We start from the raw sequence: 22,332 nt of genomic DNA on the forward strand, positions 1-22,332 counted from the left end.
TGAAAATACACAACTTTGCCAATACACAACATTGCCAATACACAAAATTTACAACCATAGCGCTCGTGCAAAAATTACCAATCGTAGTGGTTGTAAATTTTTTTACTGTATACAGAGAGGGTCGTTCAGCCACCTCTAAACAGCGTCTGATCATATGGTCGTAGAAGAAAAACTTTCTTGTCTCATAAAATACAACACCGTGAGAATAGTGCCAAAAAAATTTTTTCCTAGTTGAAACGCCCTAATGCATATCCAGCAAAAGAATTTTCAACATAGTTCACGTACTTTAGAAATAAAAATAATTTTTCGTAAAATTGTAAGATTTTGATAATTTTAGTTATTTATATATCGATCTGGAAAATGAAAATAAAACAAAGTTAAATAAAATTTCACTACACCAGTACTTTCCTACATGTTTTGGGATAATATTTATGTATTTACTAAAGAAATTAATGTTAACATTTTTTTAAAAGAATATAAAATCCACCACAAAACAGAGTTTGGGGCACCAACAAACAGGCAAATTTCTCACAATTGCAGATGTCGCGAGCGTAGCTTGACTATGGTAAAATTTTTCCTCCCATCTTTCTTATTCTTCATCTCCCTCCTTATTTGATTTCTGAAATTTATATCCATTCATGGGACTTTCATTCAAGACTCAGGTCAGGAGAAATATAGTTTCAAGAACGTAATTTTGCATTAAATGATTCTTAAATGATTTTAATCAAGGATTGACGAATTTTATCACAAATAATTAGAAGAGCTTACAAAATTTGAACTTCAGGTAAATTGTTTGCCACGATTTTATTGGCACTGCTTTCCAGTCAGAAGTCGAATGTTGTCAAAATGATGAAAAAATCCATTGAAAAATATGTTCGGTGTGCAATGCTTTAGTTTTCTGCATTTTAGTCATTTATTCTAAATGTTGCAGTTGCAGAGAAAAAAAGGTGTTTACTGGTGCCCCAGAAAGTGTTTGGTGGTTGGAAGTTCCGCTTTCAAAGAAACTCTTGGGGCTGAAAAAAGCCTGCTAATTGACTTCAGTGACACAGAAAAATTGCATACTCACAGGAGATGTCTTTGGTATAAATTACGGAAACGCTGTGATGTAGGGTAAATTAAGCTAATTCAAAACCTGCTCCAATTGGAAATTTTTCGCTACTCCAAATGGAAACATATTTTTTCCACAATAAATACTCAACTTATAGTTTTATTCATACATTTTCTGTGGTACATTTTTAATATTTAGTTCCTTATGGTTGAAATAAAGCGAAAATCCATTCATATTAATAAGTTTTAACATTTAAAAGTCACATCTCAATTGACAGTGTAACTTTTCACCGTCGAAAAAATTCATCGATCGACCATTTTTTCTAATAAAAAAGGCAAGTAAGCTGATTGTTGTTTATTAATTTTTTGACGTTTATGCACTATATCTGGCAAATTTTAGTGAAATTAAGTCTTGAATTTTGTTGTTAACCGTAAGTGAAGTGCTCAATTAAAATAATTACATATTTTCTGAAGAAAAAGTGCATTTGTGAAATGTGCGCAAGTGCTTCAATGGGAAACACCGAAAATATGGGTTTATTGGAGCGATCTCCTTATTTTTTCAGATGGGAAAGGAAAATAAGACCAGGAAGAAGAACAAAACCTACACTCAAGAGCAACTCAACAAAGCTTTGGAAGCCTTTCGTCGTGGAAAATCACTAACAGAGGCGTCAGTTTTGTTTCACGTTCCGAAATCAACACTTTATAATAAGCTTACTAGAAGATATCCGGAGGAATGCAGTGTGGGAAGGCGCCCCACTTTACCAAAGGTCATGGAAGACGAGCTTGTTGAATGGATTTTGGAACGCATTGACAAATGGCATCCTATAACTAAGGACCAAGTCCTCGACACCGTGCAACTCATGTGTAAGAAGTTCGAGATCACCAATGAGTTTGTAGATGGAAGGCCAGTATAGGCTTGGTTCAGGAAGTTTTTAAAGAGACATCCTGAATTAAGCCGACGTAAACCAGAATCATATACCACCCAAAGAGCTGGTGTTACCTCTGAGAACATCACTGACTGGTTTGTGAAAACCCGTGAAAAGGCGAGAATGAGGATATTAAAAATGTCATCTAAAAAAAATATGATTAAATAAACTATTTTCTTAATCACTTAGTGTTTGTCTCCAATTGAAAAATTTCCCTTGTCTCCATTTGGATTAAATTGTTTCCAATAGTAGCATTTTGCACATGTGTATTTTTCTTGTATTAAAGTAGTTTTCAAACTCAATTTAAAGAATTTGTACTAAATAGTAATATTCTAGAAGAGTCAAAGAGCAAATTTATGTAATTTTCTTCAGAAAAAAAAAATAATTTAATGTCTTGAATCTTGTGTCAAAGTTAAAGCGTCTGGAACTGGTTTTGAATTAGGACACTTACCCTATGCAACACATTTTCAACGGTTCATAAAAATATGTATTTCAAATTTACCGCGTGAAAAAATTGCAAACATTTAGGGACATTTCGAAAATTATTTTATAAATGAGCTCCTAATAGTATAGCAATTCATAGCAAATTCTTTCAATCCGTGTTCACCTAAACCGGAACTTCCTGTATCAAAATGTTCACACTTTCATAATACAGTAGAGTCTCTCAAATCTGAATCTCTCAAATTCGAACGCCGTTTGGATTCAAAATGTCAATTGTGAGGTTATGTTAGAAAGTTCGTATTCTTGGTGAATGAAAATCATATTTATGTCTTCTTCCTGAATGTTTACATACATTATGGTCGTGTAAAATGAAAAGGAAGTATGTTACCACTAAGACTTGCGAGAAAGTACGGAAATTTGATTCAAAGTACAATTTAATCTCACACAAATTTCGTTAGTTTTGAAAAAATCGTTCGAATTTGGGAGGTGAGAAATGTCAAAAATACCCCCCGAGCGTTCGAATTTAGGAGACTCTACTGTATCATTTGAAATTCTATTTAAGTCTGGAGGAGCTGTATTTTTACTTTAATATAATATCTGAGATTATATTATAATTACAAAATTATCATAATTTATTAAAATTATTTAAATATTTTATTTTTATTAATTGCAATATCCTCTGAATTTTTTTTTTCAGTGTATAACTGGCTTGCAAGTTGCAAGTCAGTAATTTTGGGACAAGTTGACATAACCTAAAATATTTGTTTGGTGTTACCATACGTAAGCACGTTCTTATTATAAAAACAAAAACACTTTGGAAGAAAGAGTCTTTTGTGAAATACGAATAAAATGGAAAATTTACCACAATTCGACATAGAAATGCTCCAGAAAAGTGCTCCCTATAGTGCTCAATTTGTTCAACCATTCACCAGACATATTCCACCGCATTTTATTCCACAACAGCCGTCTATGTTTGTTCCTCGTGGCTCAACTATTCCACCAAGATACCTTCCTCCGTATCAGCCTTCTTCATCCCGGAGAGGCAATTTCAATCACTACAATCAACCTGCGAGGGAGATTTGGTGTGAACTCTGTGACTGGAGCTTCTACAGTGTGGCTAAGTTGGAACAGCACAAGACAGAACACAGAAAATGTGAAATTGATGGATGCAGCTTCGAAGGGCATCAGCGAATTGTTGAAAAACACATTGAGATGCAGCACAAAAGTGGACTGTACAATAAATTGAGGAATTTAGAGTCTGCTGAGGATATTGCAAAGTGGAGAGAGGAACGACGGAAGAACTATCCTTCAGCTAAAAATGTGGAATTGAGGAGAAAGGCTCAAGAGGAACGAGTTCAAAGGGGAGAAAGAATCCCAAAGGATAAGTCAAGATTTGGCCAGCAGAGATTCAATAAACAGCACAAAGGGCAGAAGAATTTTAATAAAAAGAAGAGGGCCTACAATGAGAAACGTTTAAATAAGGAAAGAACTTCGGATCCGGAAACGATTGAGCAAGATTCCAATCAGGGAATTTTCATGTTCAAAGGAACATCTGAAATGGAGGAATTTGAAGAGGCGAAGGACAACCCTTTGGCCAAATTGCTTGGCATGTACGGAACTGATTCTGAGAGCGAGGAAGAAGATGAAAGCGACAAAGATGTTGTCAAAAATCTCAACAGTCAATTCATTGAGCCAGTAGATACTGAAAAGGATCAAAGAGCAGAAAGTCCAAAGTCCGAAGACAAAGTCCAAGATCCTCCGGAAATGCAGAAGGAAATATCAGAAAATACCAATAAGAAATCCATCAAAAGGAAAGCTCCAAAGGACAATGCAGAGCAACAAAAAAGGCCAACAAAAATCTACGAGGGATTGAATTACAGTTTTCTACGCCGGAAGCAACCCCCAACGATGCTGTCCAGGCTCCTTGAAAAGGAAATCCGGCATGAAAGAAATGTTCTCTTGCAATGCGTCCGATTTGTCGTTGAAAACAATTTCCTGGATACAGAAAAGTAACTTTAATTGCCAAATAAATATTCTTACAAAATGTTAGAGCCTCCTCCCTGCTGGGCTGACGCGCCACCATTGGGGAAATTGGGCTGCTGTCTATTGGTTATTTGCAGTTGGTACTTTGCCTTGGATTCCTCCAATTCCCGGACTCTCGATCGTGCATGGTGGATTCGGTGCCAGGCCATCTGCAACACCTTAGCTGCGGCATATCCAGAACCCTCATGGGGCTGCCCTGTAGACACCTGAGTGAGGTAGTTTATTTGCTCCAATAATTTCGACTCCACGGCATTCAGGGACTTGAGGAATTGCTGTGTGTGATTCTCAGCATTCTTCTGACTGGATTTTTCTTTGCTGAGCTCAAGTAGAGCTTGTCCAGCACTCTGGAGGCACAGAACAATTTCCTTTTCTATCTGATCCAACACCTGGATCTTCTCCAAAGGGCTCTGAGTCATGTGTACTGCACAATTCACTCAATAAATTAATTTTTAAAGCACAAACAAGTTTGCTTACAAGACACAAATTTTGACACATCGCAACGCAGGTGGAACGGTGACTTTGGGACGTTTGGGACACCCAATAAATCAACTTTTCAATTAGAAATGCTTCTGACGAGTCCCTGGACAAATCCTACAGAAAGATGGAAATGAATATTTCTGTTGGAAAATTTTAATAATTTTTTTTAATCCAAAAACATTTATGGTCAGCATTTTAATAATGGAAAATCACATCACACAGTGCCCTCTCTAATCCGGATGGGCGTAATCCGGACGAGTTATCGACGGTTACATTTAAAATCATTTTGAGGTTATGTATGCACGAGTATTCAGCAATGAAAATGAATGTCATGTTTTTGTTTAATAAATGAAGTAATAATAGCATAGAATTCTCTAATTATGTCGTTTTAAACTTCTTTTAAATTTTTATTCTAATTCTAGAAAAAAAAACTTGCATTATAATTTAGAGACATTGAACAAATTCAAAAAATTCATCCGGATTACGAAGCGGACATCTGTCATATTGTCTCCCAATCATCCGGATTCGGAAGCGGGAACTGTAATTAAGACAAACTATATGGCAAAGTTGAGTATATTTGCTTCATTCGAAAACTTAAAAAATGTCGATACGTCGATATGAAATTTTTCAAATTTAACGAATTAAAAAGCTGTACGATGTACGATCTTAAGAGCAGAGGTGTGCAAGAACCGTTGAAACCAAATAAACGTCAAAATAAGTTTGTTCAAGTAGCGTTTTGACCATCTGACGTACAAGTTTCTTTTGACGTTTTTTCGATTTCAAACGGTTCTTGCACACCTTTGCTTAAGAGTTAAGAGCCGAACTAGCTAGAGTCTGCTGCAGTCTGCAGATTGAGTAGTATTTCAATAAACATTGTTAGTAAAAATAAAAGACAATTAGCAAAATACTGGAAATAAATATTACTGGCAAAGGAAAAATTAAGAAGTTTTGTCCCTGACTTCTTTTACGGCCTTATCACACTTGCACATTAAAATTTTAATGTGATTCACATTAATTGTCGCTTGTGAGCGTCCAAATATGTTATTTGTGTCTTTGAGTCACTTAATATTTGGTGTTTTTCTATTTATTGATAAAGAAGTGGACTTGGCCTGTAAAAATAAGTTTAAATTTACCTGCATAACTATTTTTCACATTAAAAAATTAAAGAGAAAATCGCATTAATTTTTCGCATTAATGCTATAAATCAATTTATATCAAATTTTGCGGGCCAAGTCTACCTTTTTATCAACAAATAGATCAAAATTTGAATATAAAATGATTCAAACACACAAATTACACATTTGGACTCTCACCACCGACAATTAATGTGAATCATATTAAAATTTTAATGTGCAAGTGTGATAACACAGTTAGAACGGTAAAATTTGATAAAATCAAAATTTGCATCCCTTTCTTTCTCAAAAGATTTGCATAAGGCTATCCCACTCTTTCGGACTAAAATTAAGACTGAACTAAATTTAATTTCGTGTGATGTTCAAAAGAAAAAGAAGAATGAGAAAGTGTAGGATAGACATATGCAAAATTTTTAAGAGGGAAGTGAATTTTGACCTCGTGAAATTTTCCTGGATCTAAAAGGTGTGTCGAAGCCATTATGAACCATTAACATATTTTACTGGCCAAAATGGATTTTTTACTTACCAAAATTGATTTCTTGCTGGTCATTTTCAATTACATATTTACTTCCCGGTTAGATTTTGTTCACGTGCTAAATTTGCTAGTTTATGGCATATTCCACTTCCTGCACACCATTATTTCTTTATTTTCCCTGTGGCAAAGCGAATTCATTCATATGAAAGATTTAAACTGAAAAGTAATTAAATTCTGTTTTTTTTTTCTTCTTATGAAATTAATTTTTTCATGCACTTTTATGGCTCCAGCACAGCTTTTAGATCAAGAGAATTTCAAGAAATCAAAATTTACAACCCTTAATTTTTCAAATATTTTACGTATATTTTGTACAATGTTTGTATGACTCTTTCCAACTCAAAATTGGATTGAATTGATTGAAATAAATTTAATTAGAAGAGATATTAGAAGAGTATAGTGCGGAGAATAGGATAAACGTAAAGCTTTTGAAGAAAAAAGCAGAATTCTGAATTTTGACTTTGAGAAATTTTTAGGAAATTTTCATGAAGTCGAAATTCACATTCCATTCATTATCAAACCTATTGTATTATGTCTATCCCACTCTTTCGCACTCTTCTTTTTCTTTTTTTTTAATCATCACTATAAATTAAATTTATCTCAGTCGAATTTGGGGTGAGAGAGAATGAGATATACTATAGAAAACATTTGAGAAAGAAAGGGATGTGAATTTTGATTTCATGCAATTTTCTTGATCTAAAAGGTGTGACGAAAATATGATTAACTAAAGGTAAGTTTTCTTTTAACAGATTAAAATTGATATTTTTTACTTGCGAAAATTGATTTTTAATGGCTCTAACACAGTATTTTAGATCAGGAAAATTTCATGAAGACGAAATTCGAGTACCTTTCTTTCTCACGCGATTTGCATTTATGTTTATTTCATTCGTTCGCACTCTTCTTCTTCCTGTGTGCCGGAGCCATTAAAATCAATTTTCGTTTAATCTAAATTTGCAATGAAAGAATCACACCTACCAGACCTATCATAAACCCATTTACGCTTATCACCTGGCTTTATAACACTGCACTGGTACACATTTCGTAAGAATATTTGTCTGAATGAGCACGTGATGAAGATTATAATTGAATTTGGATTAAAAGATCTCGTGATTAAAATTCAAATCAATTTAACGGATTGTTTTCATAGAGTGATTACTACGCAAATTTAATTTAGATTTGAGTACGAAAGAGTGAGAAAGGCATACGTAATGTTTGATTGGTAATTTGAATTTCATATTTTTTTTGTGTTAGGGGGAAGTGAGGCACCCTTGCAAGTGGGGCACCTTTGAAATCGGTATTTTTCACCTATTTTAAAATAAAATTTTGCCTTATCGTTATATAATTTAGCTGCACAAACAGATCGAGAAGCTAAATTACATTGTGATATCTCTCAGTATCATTTACGAGAATAATCTCATTTTCAAAGGTGCCCCACTTCTCCCTACTAAAACATGCATTGTAGATAATTCTGACAATTTGATTTTTTACTTATCAAACTTTAATTATTATTATTTATTAAATATTTAATAATTTTTCTGCAGCCTTTCAAATGACTTCTATATTTTATTTCGTTTTATTTTTTGTATTACAATTGAGTATAAAATCGTGATAAATTTGCTATCCTTACATTTTTTTAAATGAACACTATATTAAATAGCTCTCTTATGGCATTCTGGGGCCTATTCAACCATTAGGAAAATTTTATTTTATTTTTAATTCTTAGATAAAAAAAAAATTGAAAAATACACTTGTAAAGCGTTGTTTCAAAAAGTATTTTTGTGGAAAATTTATAAATTTTTCAAGTTCAATTTGAATATTGAGTTGCGTATTTTTCTTTAATTACTTTTGATACTTTTATATTCTGTTTCATTAACATTGCATTCACAGTTAGACTGGACATTTTTGAAATATTAAAATATTTTGATAACTAAAATTTGAAAGCAACAATATTGATTTAAATAAAATTTTCCATTATTTTGTTAATTTGCAAAAAATGTGTTAATGTTCTTTGTTTTATTTCACTTAGGTATTAATATACAAAATATTTTGTAAATCCCAAAAATATTGACAAAAAGTGACAAATTTAAAGTTGGTTGTTGGACCCCTTATGGCTTACAAATAAGATTTTAAAATTGCTTAATAATATTTTTGTGATTTTTACTAGATTTGTTTCTTTTTTTTTTGTTTGGGCAAAGAGTATACATAACCGGAAATTTAGAATAAATAAATATAAAGCCCTGCAACAATTCTATAATTTCTTATCAGTGTTTGGAATGTTACATGAGTTTTTTTTCCCTGGTTTATGGAATGGCGTTAGCGTATCCGTACGAATTCCACTTCTCAATGTGATTAACGTGATCCAGAATGCATGGGAACCAGTCCTTTCCACCATAATTGATTGCTGGCAAATTTCCTCCATAATTGGCGGGTAAATAATCAGGATCCATGAATTTGTGAAGGGATTTCATATCACCCCCGTGGAAGTGCATGCGCTTTCCGAGTTTTTCCTGGATGAATGGCTTGAAGAATGCCCAAACCATCTTAAAGAGATACGGCTGCTTGATGATGTGCACTTCCTTGAGACGAAGTGGCATGGCTTCCTGAATGAAGGTGAGAAGCCTCTTGGAGAAAGCTGGTGATAGGGCCCTAATCTGTTTCATCGAAAGCCCATCAAAGTCCATAATCACCACAACTCCGCGAATTTGAGTGGCCACTTCCAATTGAGCTGCCAAGTGCACTAGATAGAATATTCTGAAGAGTTTGTCAGAATTCACTATCTTCGGATCCCAAGGACCTAGAATTATGATAATCGCAGTTAAATCAGTTAATTTGTTTGTTTTTTTTTTATATTTCTTCAGTTATTGGCGCCATTTTTTTTACCTCCGCAATTGACTATTAGGACTCTGCGTCCTTTTTGATCCAAATTCGTGAGCACATTGACAATGTTGTGATCCTCAAAAGCTGACCTAGAGATGCACAAGAGAGGATTAGTATTTTGTTTGATAATAACCTAAGGCGTAGAAAAATGCGCTACCTTCAAGCGACTGAAGCTTCAAACAATTCAGTTTTTTCAATGCGTTTTAATCGAATTTAGCCCATTATGCTTCTAGCACACCTTTTAGCTCGGTTTAATTTAATGAAATCAAAATTCTCGTCAATTTCTTTCTCAAAAGATTTGCATTAGTCTATCCCACTCTTTTGGTTTAAAAATTATGTGGAACAAAATTGAATTTGTTACGACGTTTAAATTAAGAAGAAGAGTCCGAAAGAGTAGGACAGACATGTGCAAAACTTTTAAGAGAGAAAGAGACGTGAATTTAGATTACATGAAATTTTCTTGATCTAAAAGGTGTGCCAGTGCCATTATTATGTTAATATTATAATATTATTATTATATTAACCTCTATTGACACTTTTGTCAAAATGTTGGAATTTATTTAATGTATCTAATAAAATGTAAGTAATATGGCGTTTTTTCATTAATCTACGTTTTTGATTAGGATAAGTGTTCAAATTTCGTATTCCAAATGGTAGAGAGTATGGTGTCAATAAGTCCTTCTTTTAAAGTGTCATAGGTGTTCCTTTCACCCTAGAAAAAAAATGAATAGTCCGAACCATGAGTCGTCTGAAGGTAGGGCGTTTTCTCCTATAAGGGATTACGTGCGGGTCACAAAAATTAGAAAGAAATCATATTTTCTCCTATTTTTTTTTCAAAACAATAATTAATTTAAAAAGAAACTGTTAAGGGCGTAAAAATAGAAAATTTATGCTATTTATTTTATAAAATTTTCATTCAAAAATTTTTAAAATTCAGCCGTTGGGATTTGATTTTCAGAGACCTTTTTGGAAAAACTTACTTTGCGGCAGACAAGATTAGTCAAAGTTGATTTATATAAAGTCAAAAAGCGAATTATTTCTTGTTAGTAGATGAGTTAACGTTGACAAAAGATTTTTGAAAAAATATATTTCGTATTTTGGGAAGAATTTTATACAAAAAGTTTCCAGTTTTTTGTATATAAATAACATTTTTAAGATTTTTAAATGAAAATTTTAGAAAATATAGTAGAAATGTTATATTTTTATAAGTTTAAAAGTTAAATTTAAATATTTTTTATTATTTCGAAAATGATTCAAAGAAAACAATCTGTTTTTTTTTTAGTTTTCGTGACCTATGTAACCCCTTAAGGGGTTACATGGGTCACTTAGACTAAAAAAACAGCATATTTTTAACATATTTTCAAGTTTTTTTTAACATAATAAAAAGAATTAATTCAAGCTCTTAAGCATAAAAAGTTACAACATATTTATTTATATTTTGTGAAATTTTTGTTTCAAAATTTTAAAAATTCAGCTTTTGGGGTCTGATTTTTTGAAACGAGTTTTCAAAAAAAAAAACATAGTTTTTGGTGGATAAAATTTACTTTTTTGAATATGTTTTAGAGGTTACCGAGGCGGACATTTCACTGTATACGAAAATACCGCTGAATCATTCCTAATAATCGTTTTTCAAGATTAAAGATAAAGGTTAAAAAGATACTAGAGAGCGAATTTATGAAGCGAATGGGATCATGTATGGTCTCATTGGAAATATCTTGGAATTTCCCAGAAAACTGGATCGGTTCCAATTGATTCTGAACCGATAAGGAACCGGTTCATAGCCGATAACTAATTTTTATCTGAAAATCAATTGAAACTATTACTTTTAAAAGTATTTTGGGGGATCTTTTAAGTGATTTTTTAATCGGTCCTAATCGGTTAAGAACCGGTAAACGGCAAATGATGCGAAAATAATTTTAAGATACAGCCTGGTATGCTTTGTCGCCCGTTTTTACCTTTATCACAACTTATTTTACAAGACCAAACGTAAAATACGCCGCAAATTGTCTTTTTTTTTGTATAAAATTCTACCAAAATTCCAAATTTAATTAAGAAAAAAAAATATACCGATTATGTATGAGTTTAATTCATCAGCTAGTAGGAAATATTTAGTTTTTTTGATGTCAGATGAATATATTCTGAGAAATCTTGTCCACCGAAAAGTTCCGTAATGCCGGCTTCAGACCTAAGGTTTAACCCAGTTCCCGAGGGTTTCAAAATTCGAAATAGCAACCAATTTTATTGATTTTTCAAAACTTAATGGATCACTTGATAATTTTCCATAAAATATTGATTGATAAGGAATTAGTAGAGGTAAGCCATATGGCTAAGCCTTAGGTCTGAATCCCGTATAAGTGCGGGCGACTTTGTCCCCTGCGGATGACTGTAACATCCCCTATTCGTAAGCTTTTCTTTATTTCTAGAACTTAAGGATGGTCCTTACCGATCAGCCATGGTAGATCGGATCGGTAAAGACCATCCTTAAGTTCTAGAAATAATAAAAGCTTACGAACAGGGGGCTGTCAAAATCACCTCCTTACGGTACAGTAGAGCCTCGCTGTAGGCCATATTTGATTCCAGATTTGACACTTGGGTCGCACTATAGTCCACGTCATTTTTTAAAATTATCAACGGCTTCCACTTTCTTTGCGATTGTGGTACTTGTCCTCGCTCTCTTCATTATGTATCACAATTATCACAAATACTCAATTAAGTTTGCCAAAATATTAAAATAATTATGACAACATTGCATATCGCGCACTAAAAAACATAACCTAACTTAAAATCATTGTTTTGAAATGAACGGTCAATAAATTGTGGACTATAGAGTGATGGCCTATAGCGGGGTTCTACTGTATTTTATATAGCACTTATGATATTTTTTAAAAAAAAAAAAAGGTCATCGAAAATCAGGTTCTGACAACTGAATTTTTATATGAAAATTTCAGAAAATATAGTTTATATTTTGTACTCTTTTATGCTTTATGAATTAAAAAAATTATTATGTTGAAAAAAAATTGTAGAAAATATGGTGTTTTCCAGTCCTTTTGAGACGTAACTCCTTCAATCAGGAGTGAGCAAGAACAGTTTGAAACTGAATAAACGTCAAAATAAATTTGTGCAGGTAGAGTTTTGACCATTGACATACAATTTTCATTTGACGTTTTTTCGGTTTCAAACGGTTATTGCTCACCTCTGCCTTAAATGATTTTTTTTTCAATATGACAAAACTATAGCTTCAGGGGAAAGCACGCAACCTTTGGATGACTTAACCTTCAAACAAGCTATTTTTTCAAGATGTTTTTAATGAATTTGACCCATTATAATATTATGGCAAAAAACAAACGAGTAGTAAAAAATTCTAAATGGGCAGTAAAAAATTAAAAATAAGCAGTAAAATATCTAATTGTGGTCAGTAAAAAACTTAAATCCTTACAAAAATGGGCCTAATTTATATATTTAACATTCAAAATAGTTCCATATACAGTAAAAAACCCTTTATTTTCCCTTTGCCAAAATTTAAACGATAATATTACTGTTTCAAATTTTTTTGTTACTGATCAATTTTAACTTTTTACTGCTCATTTATTCAATGCCTAATATTATATTTTAATAGCTAGCTCGGCGTCTGAAACTTCCTGAAAAATCCATATGAGTCAAATTCATTAAGAACATACACTGAGAAAAAAGGGAGTGCGATTACCTTTTTCCTCGTAACTTTAACCAGGGGCCATCAAGCCTAATAAAAAGTGAAGATATTTTTCACTTTTCCTTGTAAAAATTTTGCAGCTATTGCACCGCAACTTAAACAAATTTGTTCGTAGTTCTCGTATTATTTCGGCGAGTATTATGTAATGTGTATTTTTAGATAGTCTTTAGTGCACGATTTCGAAATATATCAGACTTATAAGTCAATTCTCTTTAGGAAAAAACTTGTCAAGTCTTCAGTGCCTCTATGCAAAAACGTATCGAAAAATGAAATGTTGAGAGGCCCCTGCTTTAACACTTTTTAGGTGTAAAAATATATCAACATTTTTTAATTTTAATTTTACCCCTTTTTTAAGGTTAAAATTAACATGAAAAAGTTTAACTTTAACCCCCAATACACCTAAAAAGAGTAATATTTACACCGATTTTGGATCAATACTGCAGGGTAAAATTAACATTACCGGAATGTTATTTTAACTTTTTCGGATTTCTCTCAGTGTAGAAAAAAATTGAATTGTCCAAAGCTTGAGTCGCCCGAACGTAGCGCTCTTCCCCTACAAAACCTTCTTTTGACAAATAAAGGACAAATTCTTTCTTCCGAAGTACATAAAACAAGTTTGAAACTTTGTTAAAAGTTTGTCAAATGGAGATAAAATTCATAAATATTTTGTCACACTATTGGCCAGCCATGTAAATGTCGATTGGTTAAAACTTTAAAAGTTTAATAAAAAAAATAATACCTTTCATCTTCGGGCATGACATTTTTCAGTAGAGCGTTGTGATTCTTCTTGAATTCAGCAACTCGACGCATCTGGGAAAAACGTGCTTATTAAATAATGAGATATTTTTGTAAAATAAAAACAGATAAATGTATAGGCCATTGATCTATATTGTAAATGGCAAATATTAATACGAGAAATAATTCCAAATGCCATATTTGTCAACAAATGTTATAGCTAAGGATCATAGGTCATACTATAAAGCGAACATTCAACGTCATTCAATTGATATTAGTCAAAAGTGGGAAATAAAGCGGGCAAATTCACAGTGATAATAATTTTTCAAAAAAAAAAGAAAATTGTCATTGTGAGGCCAATCTTCTGTTGTAATGCCTTCTTTGTTGGAGTGGCTCAGCTGATTATTTATTAATACGAAAAGTGTTATCGGGAATTTGCTGGGGAAGCTCATAATAGAAGTATGTTAACTAATATAGGGCACTAAGGTTTCTAATTCACACCACAATATCATAGTTCAATCAAATTGTGATTAATACGTCGGGTGGTGAGGTATAGAGAGCAAAAATGTGATCACCATCTAAAGTTCAATTTTTTTTGGCTTATAATTAAATTTGAAGTTTTTTTTTCGTCAATGTTTTCTTCATAAGTTTGTGGGAAATTTGAAGTAAAAAAAAAATAGAAGTATTCATCAATGTACTTTGTACAGGAAAAATTTATTGATACGATAAGATAAGGGTGACGTTGATTGTTCCTTAAGAAGACTTGAGAGCTCTTTTCTTACCTCTCCATGTAAGTATTTGTATGGTGTTCAATATAAATTGGAGAATGGGAAATTAGTGATACAATTGCAAATTCTCCCATATATTAAAATTATAACGACATGTTGGACATATTTTCAAATAATCCAACGTCCGTTAGCAACAGAAAAAGCTTATCTCTTATCTCCACAAAGAAAATCCCAAGAACATTGAAGCTTACACCAAATAGTTTTATAGTGATTGATTTTTCATTTTGGCCAACTCACCATTTTTAGCGCACTTTCGGGATAGAAGTGGCATGGTCTGAGGAAGATTAGGAGGAAACCATCGTCATCTCTGTAGTGGAGATCTGTAGCTGCATGCAGTAGCTGTCGTAAGTCTTTGATGGCCTTCTCACGAATCTCCGGAGTCTCCCTCAATTCCACTCGAGATAATTCCAGGAGGGAGTCCGATAGAGGTGCAAAATTGAGAGTAAATGGTGGCACAGCCATCTGTAGAGAAAGTGTCCACACCTCAATAAGATTAATTGACTCTTAATTCCCCACCCGCGCGCTCTTTGCACTGATACAATAAAAAAAACAACAACTTACTTTTCGATAGTTTTATTGGAACGAAACTTCGCACAATTGTGATTTAATAATATTAGAAAATATAAACACTATTACTTAATCAGTCACCTCTACGTTTTTTTGCACTTGGTATGACCCAATAATGAATATTTAAATTGACTATGACTGAGTATTTGTTGGTGGAATTGGCAAGATACTATGAAAAAGGGACGTTTACTATTCCCTTTGGAATTTTCTTCAGGTGAAAAAAAGAAGAAGGAAAAATAAAATTCAACTTTTCCCGGAGGCAGTCTTCAAACAACTGACTATTACTTTAAAATTGACATTCGCTATACAACTAAGGCGATGGGCTTTATTTTCGTTTGTTGATTAGCATTATCAACTTTTTCTGGTATATAACAACACACTTATTCACGATACAAAATTTAATATATATGTTTCTGCTTGCCCTGATAATAAAAATATAAATGTAATCACGTAGAAAAATTGACGACGAAAATTATTATAACTTTATTGTTCATCGATATTTGACGACATCGTGACTAAGTGCAAAGTGCATTGCCGTGCAACTTTAAACAAAGTATAAAGGCATTTGTCATATCCCAAGGAGTGATTTGTAATTCAAAGAGGTCGATGTTATTAGAAATTTTTGAAGCAGTAGCAAAATTTAAGTTTAGTGGAAACTGAGGCACTACCGAACACGGAGTTGTAACGAACCCTGTATGAATTCAAAAATAGTGATTACAGTGCCCGCTCTCTAATCCGGATCAGCGTAATCCAGACGAGTTATCGACGGTTACATTTAAAATCATTTTGAGGTTATGTATGCACGAGTATTCAGCAATGAAAATGAATTCTCCTGTAATGTTTTTGTTTAATAAATGAAGTATAATAGCGATAATAGTATAGAATTCTCTAATTAGGGTAAGTGTGCCAAATTCCGGCCAGCTTGCAATTTCGGCCACCTTTTTTGTTTCTCGAATTTACATGAATTTTTAGTTTTTACATACTCCAGAGATAATAAAATGCAAAAGAATAACAAAAAATGTAGGTTCGACAAATGAGATGATGTGAAAAAGGCATTGAAAGAATTTCTGAAGGGCAAGGAACTTTGAGAATGAAGGTGGCCGAAATAGGACACCAAAGCTATGTCTACATTTTTATTCATTTTAAAATGTATTAAGAATAATTTTAAAGTAAATAAAGACGATAAACAGTCTACAAGGTTCTAAGCAACACTCCTTAAGTAGAAGGAATGAAAAAAATCAATGTGTATTAAATATATTACATTTCAAACATGAGACTTTGGCGCTTGCATGCAACTATGCCGAAATTTGGCACACTTACCCTATGTCTTTTTAAACTCCTTTAAAACTTTTATTCTAATTCTAGAAAAGAAAACTTGTATTATATTTTCGAGACGTTGAACAAATTCAAAAAAATCATCCGGATTACGAAGCGGGCACTGTATATTATCCACACAATAAAAAAATGTGTAAAATTTTACTACTATAATAGTGCAAAATCGACCATTTCAGTTGTTTTATTTAAAAATGTTTAAAAAATGCACAAAATTTTGATAATTTATTGCACGTGATTGAAAATTACCACCATTGTAGTTGAAAAATTTTCAACCATGTTGTTTAATTTGAAAATGTGTAAAATTTTAACACTATAATAGTGTGAAACTGGATAAATTGATTATTTAATTGCGATCTGTATAAAATTTCTCACTGTTATAATCATAAAAATTTTTCAACAATGTTTCGTGATTTAAAACTGTTTAACAAATTCTAAAAATTACCACTATTATAGTATGATTACAGTTTTTCACATTATTATAGTGTGAAAAAATACACAACTTTATGGTATTTTTTGTCACATGATCAAAAATTAACACTATTATAGTTTGATCATAATTTTTAACACTATTATTGTGTGAAGCCTTGTGTATTTCAACCAAATTTGTTGAATTTTTAAGCAAAAGTTGTTGAATTTTGAGACAAAAGTTGTTGAATTTTTAAACAAAAAGTTATGTAAAAATTGCTGAATTTCCAATTAAGACTTATACTTCAGTCGAGATGCTTTTCATTGGGCAAAAGTCATATAGAACATCAAATATTTATATGCATAATAAGTATATCGTGGAGATCCGAGCATCAGATGTAATCATTTCACATTAGGGGTATCCCGAGTACAGGAAAAACCAATAAAAATGTCTAAAAAGGCAAAAAAATCAAAATCTTCGAAATGAAAAGAAAATTCAACAATAAACAGAATTCAACAATTTTTTAATTTACACATAAAAATTCAACTCCAAATTCAACATCTTGAAATTCAACAACTTTAAATTAAACAATTTTAAATTAAACACTTTTTCCAAATTTAACATATTAATAGTGGTGTGAAAAATTACACACTATAATAGTGTTAATATTTTTACTGTGCACTGAAGAATGATCGTCACATGCCCAAGTAATTTATAAATAAAAATCTATCTTCGGTGCTACCCCTTGTTCGTTGCTGCCCCAGTTTCCCCTAAATAAATATCTAATCTAATCAACTCATTACCTTACTTCTTTTCCTTTATCAAAGGAGTATCGATGCTAGCCACCTGCTAGACATCGGGCATAAAAGAAGACTAATAAAGATGGCAAGAGGTTATTTACATAATAAACTTATCAGATAATTGATTCAATTTCCCAAAAAGATTAATTAAAAAAAGTAATCCTTTTTAAATTTGAATATTAAGATATTGTGAAATTGCCAAATATTATAATATATATTTTTCCTTTTGTCTTTCTTTCATTTTTCTTATCATAGACGTTCACACAAGAGAAAAGAATGACAAAATCCTTATCATAGAAATGCATTCAATACAAATAATTAAAATCAATCAGTATCAGTATATATTTAATGAGTACACATGTATAAGAGCTCAAAAGTATCAATATTTGCAGACACTCATACACTGAGAAAATAGTTAGAATCAATTTTTATTGAATGTCAGAAGTGTTTGTAAATAAAAAAGGGAATTCCTATTGGAATTAATATCGCTCCTTGGAAATTACAAGGGGCCAACTCAATCTGAGCCATTTTTCAGGAGACAGCATGAAATATTCAACTTTGTACAAATAATTATCTCAATTAAGTATGTTAATAAAAACAATTCAATTATTTTCTATTTGTATGAACCTTATTATAAACATCGAAACATACATATTTTTACCTTTCAAAATATGTTTTTTATGAGTTAGCTCTTTGTCATTCTAAATGATGTGCAAATTTTCATGAAATTAGAGTGACACGGGATCAACTTGCTTGAGTTAGTCCCTTGTTTCACAAAAATTTGAACGATAAATCTATTTTGTGCTCCTTGACTTCAAACAAAATCGCGCAAGCAATCATAAAGAGTAAAATTTTGAAAAACTTTTCTAATAAAGAAATTTATTGACTCATATCATCTGAAATTTTATTAAATTCTCTGTCTGAGTGCATTAAAACCTCAAAATCGCCAAAAAATGAGTTGGCCCCTTGTAATTTCCAAGGAGCGATATATAAGAAATTTTTCAAAATATAATTTAAAAAAATATATAAGTTATAAAGAGTTGCCTTTTAGGGAAGATTGAAACAGTTCATATTTGAGAATATTGAATTTAACGTTTCGACTGATGTTACAAAAACGATGAAAAAAAGGAACCAAGAATTAGTAATATTTGGTATTCTGTGATTTATTGTTTAAGATTATAAAAGAAAGAACAATAATTTGTGGATTTTATTGGACTACGATGAGTTACAGAGTTCGTAAAAACAAATAAAACTAGCTTCCAAGAAGGAAAAATCACCCTTTATTAGAGATCTGAAATACCAGAAAGAGTTTATATTCCTAAGTGACAACCGAGGAAACTGTGAAAAAGTCACAAATTGAAATTTAAATAAAAACTATATTAAATTTTAAATTGAAACTGTTGAAACGTAAAAAGTTTCATGGGATTCGAGAAAGGGTGAAAAATAACAAAATAATTTGAAATAGGGTAAAGTGATACAAGTTGGACAATATGGTACAATTTGGACAGGGTTTTTCTCGATAAATTTAGTACTTCATTTTTATTTGTGTATTTTTAATGCTTTAGTTTTATAATTTGGTTCCTTGTGCTTTAAAACAAATTTTGTACTTTATTTATCAAGAACAAAGCCATGTCCAATTTGTACCGGCGAATTGTCCAACTTGTAACACTATGTTTAACTTATATCACTTTAGCCTAGACCCACATTAGGAGGCCCTGTTTTTAGACTTAAAATATTTTTCTTACAGGAAATATCAATATTGATCAACTTAATTAAAGCGCATTTCTTATTGAGCTAAAGAAAAAATATCTTCGGCAAAGTTGTACAGAGAAATAAATTTCCTGGGTATTTTTTTTTCAATTTCCAAATACAAAACCCGATAATGTAGTCTTGCGATTTAAATCAGTCTTAGGATCAGGCGGATCATCGGGTATATGACCTGTAAAATTTTACAGTAAAGGATTAGTTACAGGGCTAGAATAAATTTATGCAAAGGATCTCTAATCTACGAACCTAAGCCCTCAGTTCATTACAGTTTGGGATATAATTTTTACTGCCACATTTTACAGGCTAAATATTCTCGAGAATCAGACTGAACCTATTTAAGCTCTAGTCCCTAAATTGTAAAACGCTAAATTGTAAACATCGAAAGCACTCTATTTCTGACTTTGGATATTTTTGCTTCAAGATAATTATTACAGTAGTCTCCTAAATTCGAACGCTCGGGGGGTATTTTTGACAGTTCTCACCTCCCAAATTCGAACGATTTTTTTCAAAACTAACGAAATTTGTGTGAGATTAAATTGTACTTTGAATCAAATTCCCGTACTTTCTCACAAGTCTTAGTTAGTGGTAACATACTTCCTTTTCATTTTACACGACCATAATGTATGTAAACATTCAGGAAGAAGCACATATACAGTAAACTCTCACTCAATCGGCTCTTTTTCAATCGGGCGACAAATTTTATTTTCACGTTTAATTATGAAGCTAATTCGCTCAAATTCGCTGTTGTTCTTCCTATTTTATCGTGATTCTTTATAATTGAGCGCTTTTTGTGGAATTTACAAAGGCTTTGACGCTAAATTCTATCGCTAAACCGGATGACATTTCGCCCCATATTCCCGATTGAGAGAGAGTCTACTGTACAGTAGACTTTTTCTCAATCGTGAATATGGGGTAAAATGTCATCCGGTTTAGCGATAGAATTTAGCGTCAAAGCCTCTGTAAATTCCACAAAAAGTGCTCAATTATAAAGAATCACGATAAAATAGGAAGAACTACAGCGAATTTGAGCAAATTAGCTTCATAAAATTAAGCGTGAAAACTGTCAACAAAATTTGACGCCCGATTGAAAAAGAGCCGATTGAGTGAGAGTCTACTGTATATGATTTTCATTCATTAAAAATACGAACTTTCTAACATAACCTCACAATTGACATTTTGAATCCAAACGGCGTTCGAATTTGAGAGATTCAGATTTGAGAGACTCTACTGTACTTCTAGTATTGATTGATTATAGGGATTCGAAGAATGAGTTATTTAAATTAAGAGAATTTGTTTAAACTTCTATTTCTGTACTTTGAGATGGCAGGATGGGACAGTGAAATGGATCATTGATATCATTTCATATTTACTCACCTACTTTCAGCACAACTTAACTTTTTCAGGATCACAGCATACGCGTCATACGCAGTAAGCCAATTTCATAATTTTTTGACCCAATATTTTAGCTCAGAAATTAATTGCGGTCTTAGAAAATGTATCCACTGGATTTGAACATCCTTAAGAAAATGTAAGCATGGTTCGCACACAGTAAACCTTCAAACGATGCGAATTTTCTCTGTTTTCAAGAAGCTGGTTTACCATTTCTCCTCTCGTCTCATGAAGTTAAGAATTATCAATCTCATGGCTCAGAATCCTCAACGCCAGAAGAAAGAGTTGTAGGTAAAGGGACTTATGAAATGATTCTCATACAGTCTTATTGAAAATCTGAATGAAGTCATCCCAAAGTAGATTTCTTGGCATAACAATTTCCTTCGAATTGCTTTGGAGGATCTTACCAAATTATTCCTTAAGCTGAAGCTTCACTTCATGCAAGTTTATAACTAAATCACTGTATTTATTTTATTTTTTCCCACAAATAATTATTAATTATGAGTGAAATAATTTAATAAGAACAATTTGGTTTAAAAGACTACTCGTTTAACTGCAATAAAATTGAATTTATTAAGCAATTTCAGTATTTTAATTTGCTGAATTCAAATTAATATAAACAAATGTTTTTTTTCCCCAATCCCCTCCAAAATCATATTATTTGTTTTATTTTAACAACGGCTCCTACGATTTTTTTTTAAATTTTTGGATGCTTTAGAGATGGTGAAGGGGAAAATTTCATCCAAACTGTATAAAAATACCTCTGACCTACAAAAATCGTCATCTTGAATTTTTAAAGGAAAAAGTTTAACTATAATTTGAAGGTCCTGTTTTTCAATCGATTTGGTTAAATTTGGATTTTTTGGAAAGGTCTTGAAATCAGTTAAATTACTTATCTTTCTCGTTTTAAATTTTTTATTTGTCCTTATGCTTGTAACTCGTGCCAGAACATTCCAGAATTACCATTTCTTTACCAATTTTTTATTTTGAAATGATTTTGTGATTTTTTTTAATTAATTTAATCGCTCTAGTAAGTACCAAAAGACCATGCTAAAAATTAATTCACGGAGAGCTCTATCTCATGAGTTCGAGCATTCCGTACAGCTGGGACTCTGTCATCTCTTTTCTGTCCAAATTTAATTATGTTTACTTACCGTTTCCTGGAATGAAATCCCCATGGAATCAAGGAAAAAAGTGGTTTTTAGTGTCATGAAAATATGTCTCAGAAAAGTTTAATCAAGTAGATTAGAGTTCCCTTCAAACAATGATGTGCAACTTTTAGAGTCCAGTGCAAAATTTAAGGTAAAAATAGGGTGTTCAATGATGACGTGAATCGTGTGCGAAGATGGAAACTTGATTG

General features: G+C 32.0%; 3 protein-coding genes across 3 annotated transcripts; 1 reads left to right on the plus strand and 2 right to left on the minus strand.

The window, feature by feature from the left end:
• The first annotated feature begins 3,263 nt into the window (after positions 1-3,263).
• Positions 3,264-4,458, plus strand: LOC129807966 (FMR1-interacting protein NUFIP1). The gene has a single exon (XM_055857590.1). It carries the CDS (start codon positions 3,264-3,266, stop codon positions 4,425-4,427), a length of 1,164 nt encoding a protein of 387 aa, XP_055713565.1. The 3' UTR covers positions 4,428-4,458.
• Positions 4,415-4,873, minus strand: LOC129807967 (mediator of RNA polymerase II transcription subunit 11). Its single transcript, XM_055857591.1, has one exon. The coding sequence runs from the start codon at positions 4,871-4,873 to the stop codon at positions 4,451-4,453; it is 423 nt and encodes a 140-aa protein (XP_055713566.1). The 3' UTR covers positions 4,415-4,450.
• Positions 4,874-8,142: 3,269 nt separating this feature from the next.
• Positions 8,143-15,617, minus strand: LOC129807968 (retinaldehyde-binding protein 1). The gene is made up of 5 exons (XM_055857593.1): positions 15,270-15,617; positions 14,946-15,170; positions 13,925-13,995; positions 9,480-9,565; positions 8,143-9,393 (listed from the first exon to the last, which is right to left on the minus strand). Exons 2-5 carry the CDS (start codon positions 15,168-15,170, stop codon positions 8,900-8,902), a joined length of 876 nt encoding a protein of 291 aa, XP_055713568.1. The 5' UTR covers positions 15,270-15,617; the 3' UTR covers positions 8,143-8,899.
• Positions 15,618-22,332: the final 6,715 nt, after the last annotated feature.

Source organism: Phlebotomus papatasi, chromosome 3, assembly GCF_024763615.1.
Source record: "Phlebotomus papatasi isolate M1 chromosome 3, Ppap_2.1, whole genome shotgun sequence".
In the NCBI taxonomy this organism is placed as follows: domain Eukaryota; kingdom Metazoa; phylum Arthropoda; class Insecta; order Diptera; family Psychodidae; genus Phlebotomus; species Phlebotomus papatasi.

Bases quoted from the DNA above. Each gene is read 5' to 3' on its own strand.
- LOC129807966 (XM_055857590.1), top strand. From the start codon at position 3,264: ATGGAAAATTTACCACAATTCGACATAGAAATGCTCCAGAAAAGTGCT.
- LOC129807967 (XM_055857591.1), bottom strand. From the start codon at position 4,873: ATGACTCAGAGCCCTTTGGAGAAGATCCAGGTGTTGGATCAGATAGAA.
- LOC129807968 (XM_055857593.1), bottom strand. From the start codon at position 15,170: ATGGCTGTGCCACCATTTACTCTCAATTTTGCACCTCTATCGGACTCC. The intron at 13,996-14,945 runs GTGAGTTGGCCA...CGTTTTTCCCAG, and splicing joins CCGAAAGTGCGCTAAAAATG to ATGCGTCGAGTTGCTGAATT. The intron at 9,566-13,924 runs GTATTATTTTTT...GTGCATCTCTAG, and splicing joins GTCATGCCCGAAGATGAAAG to GTCAGCTTTTGAGGATCACA.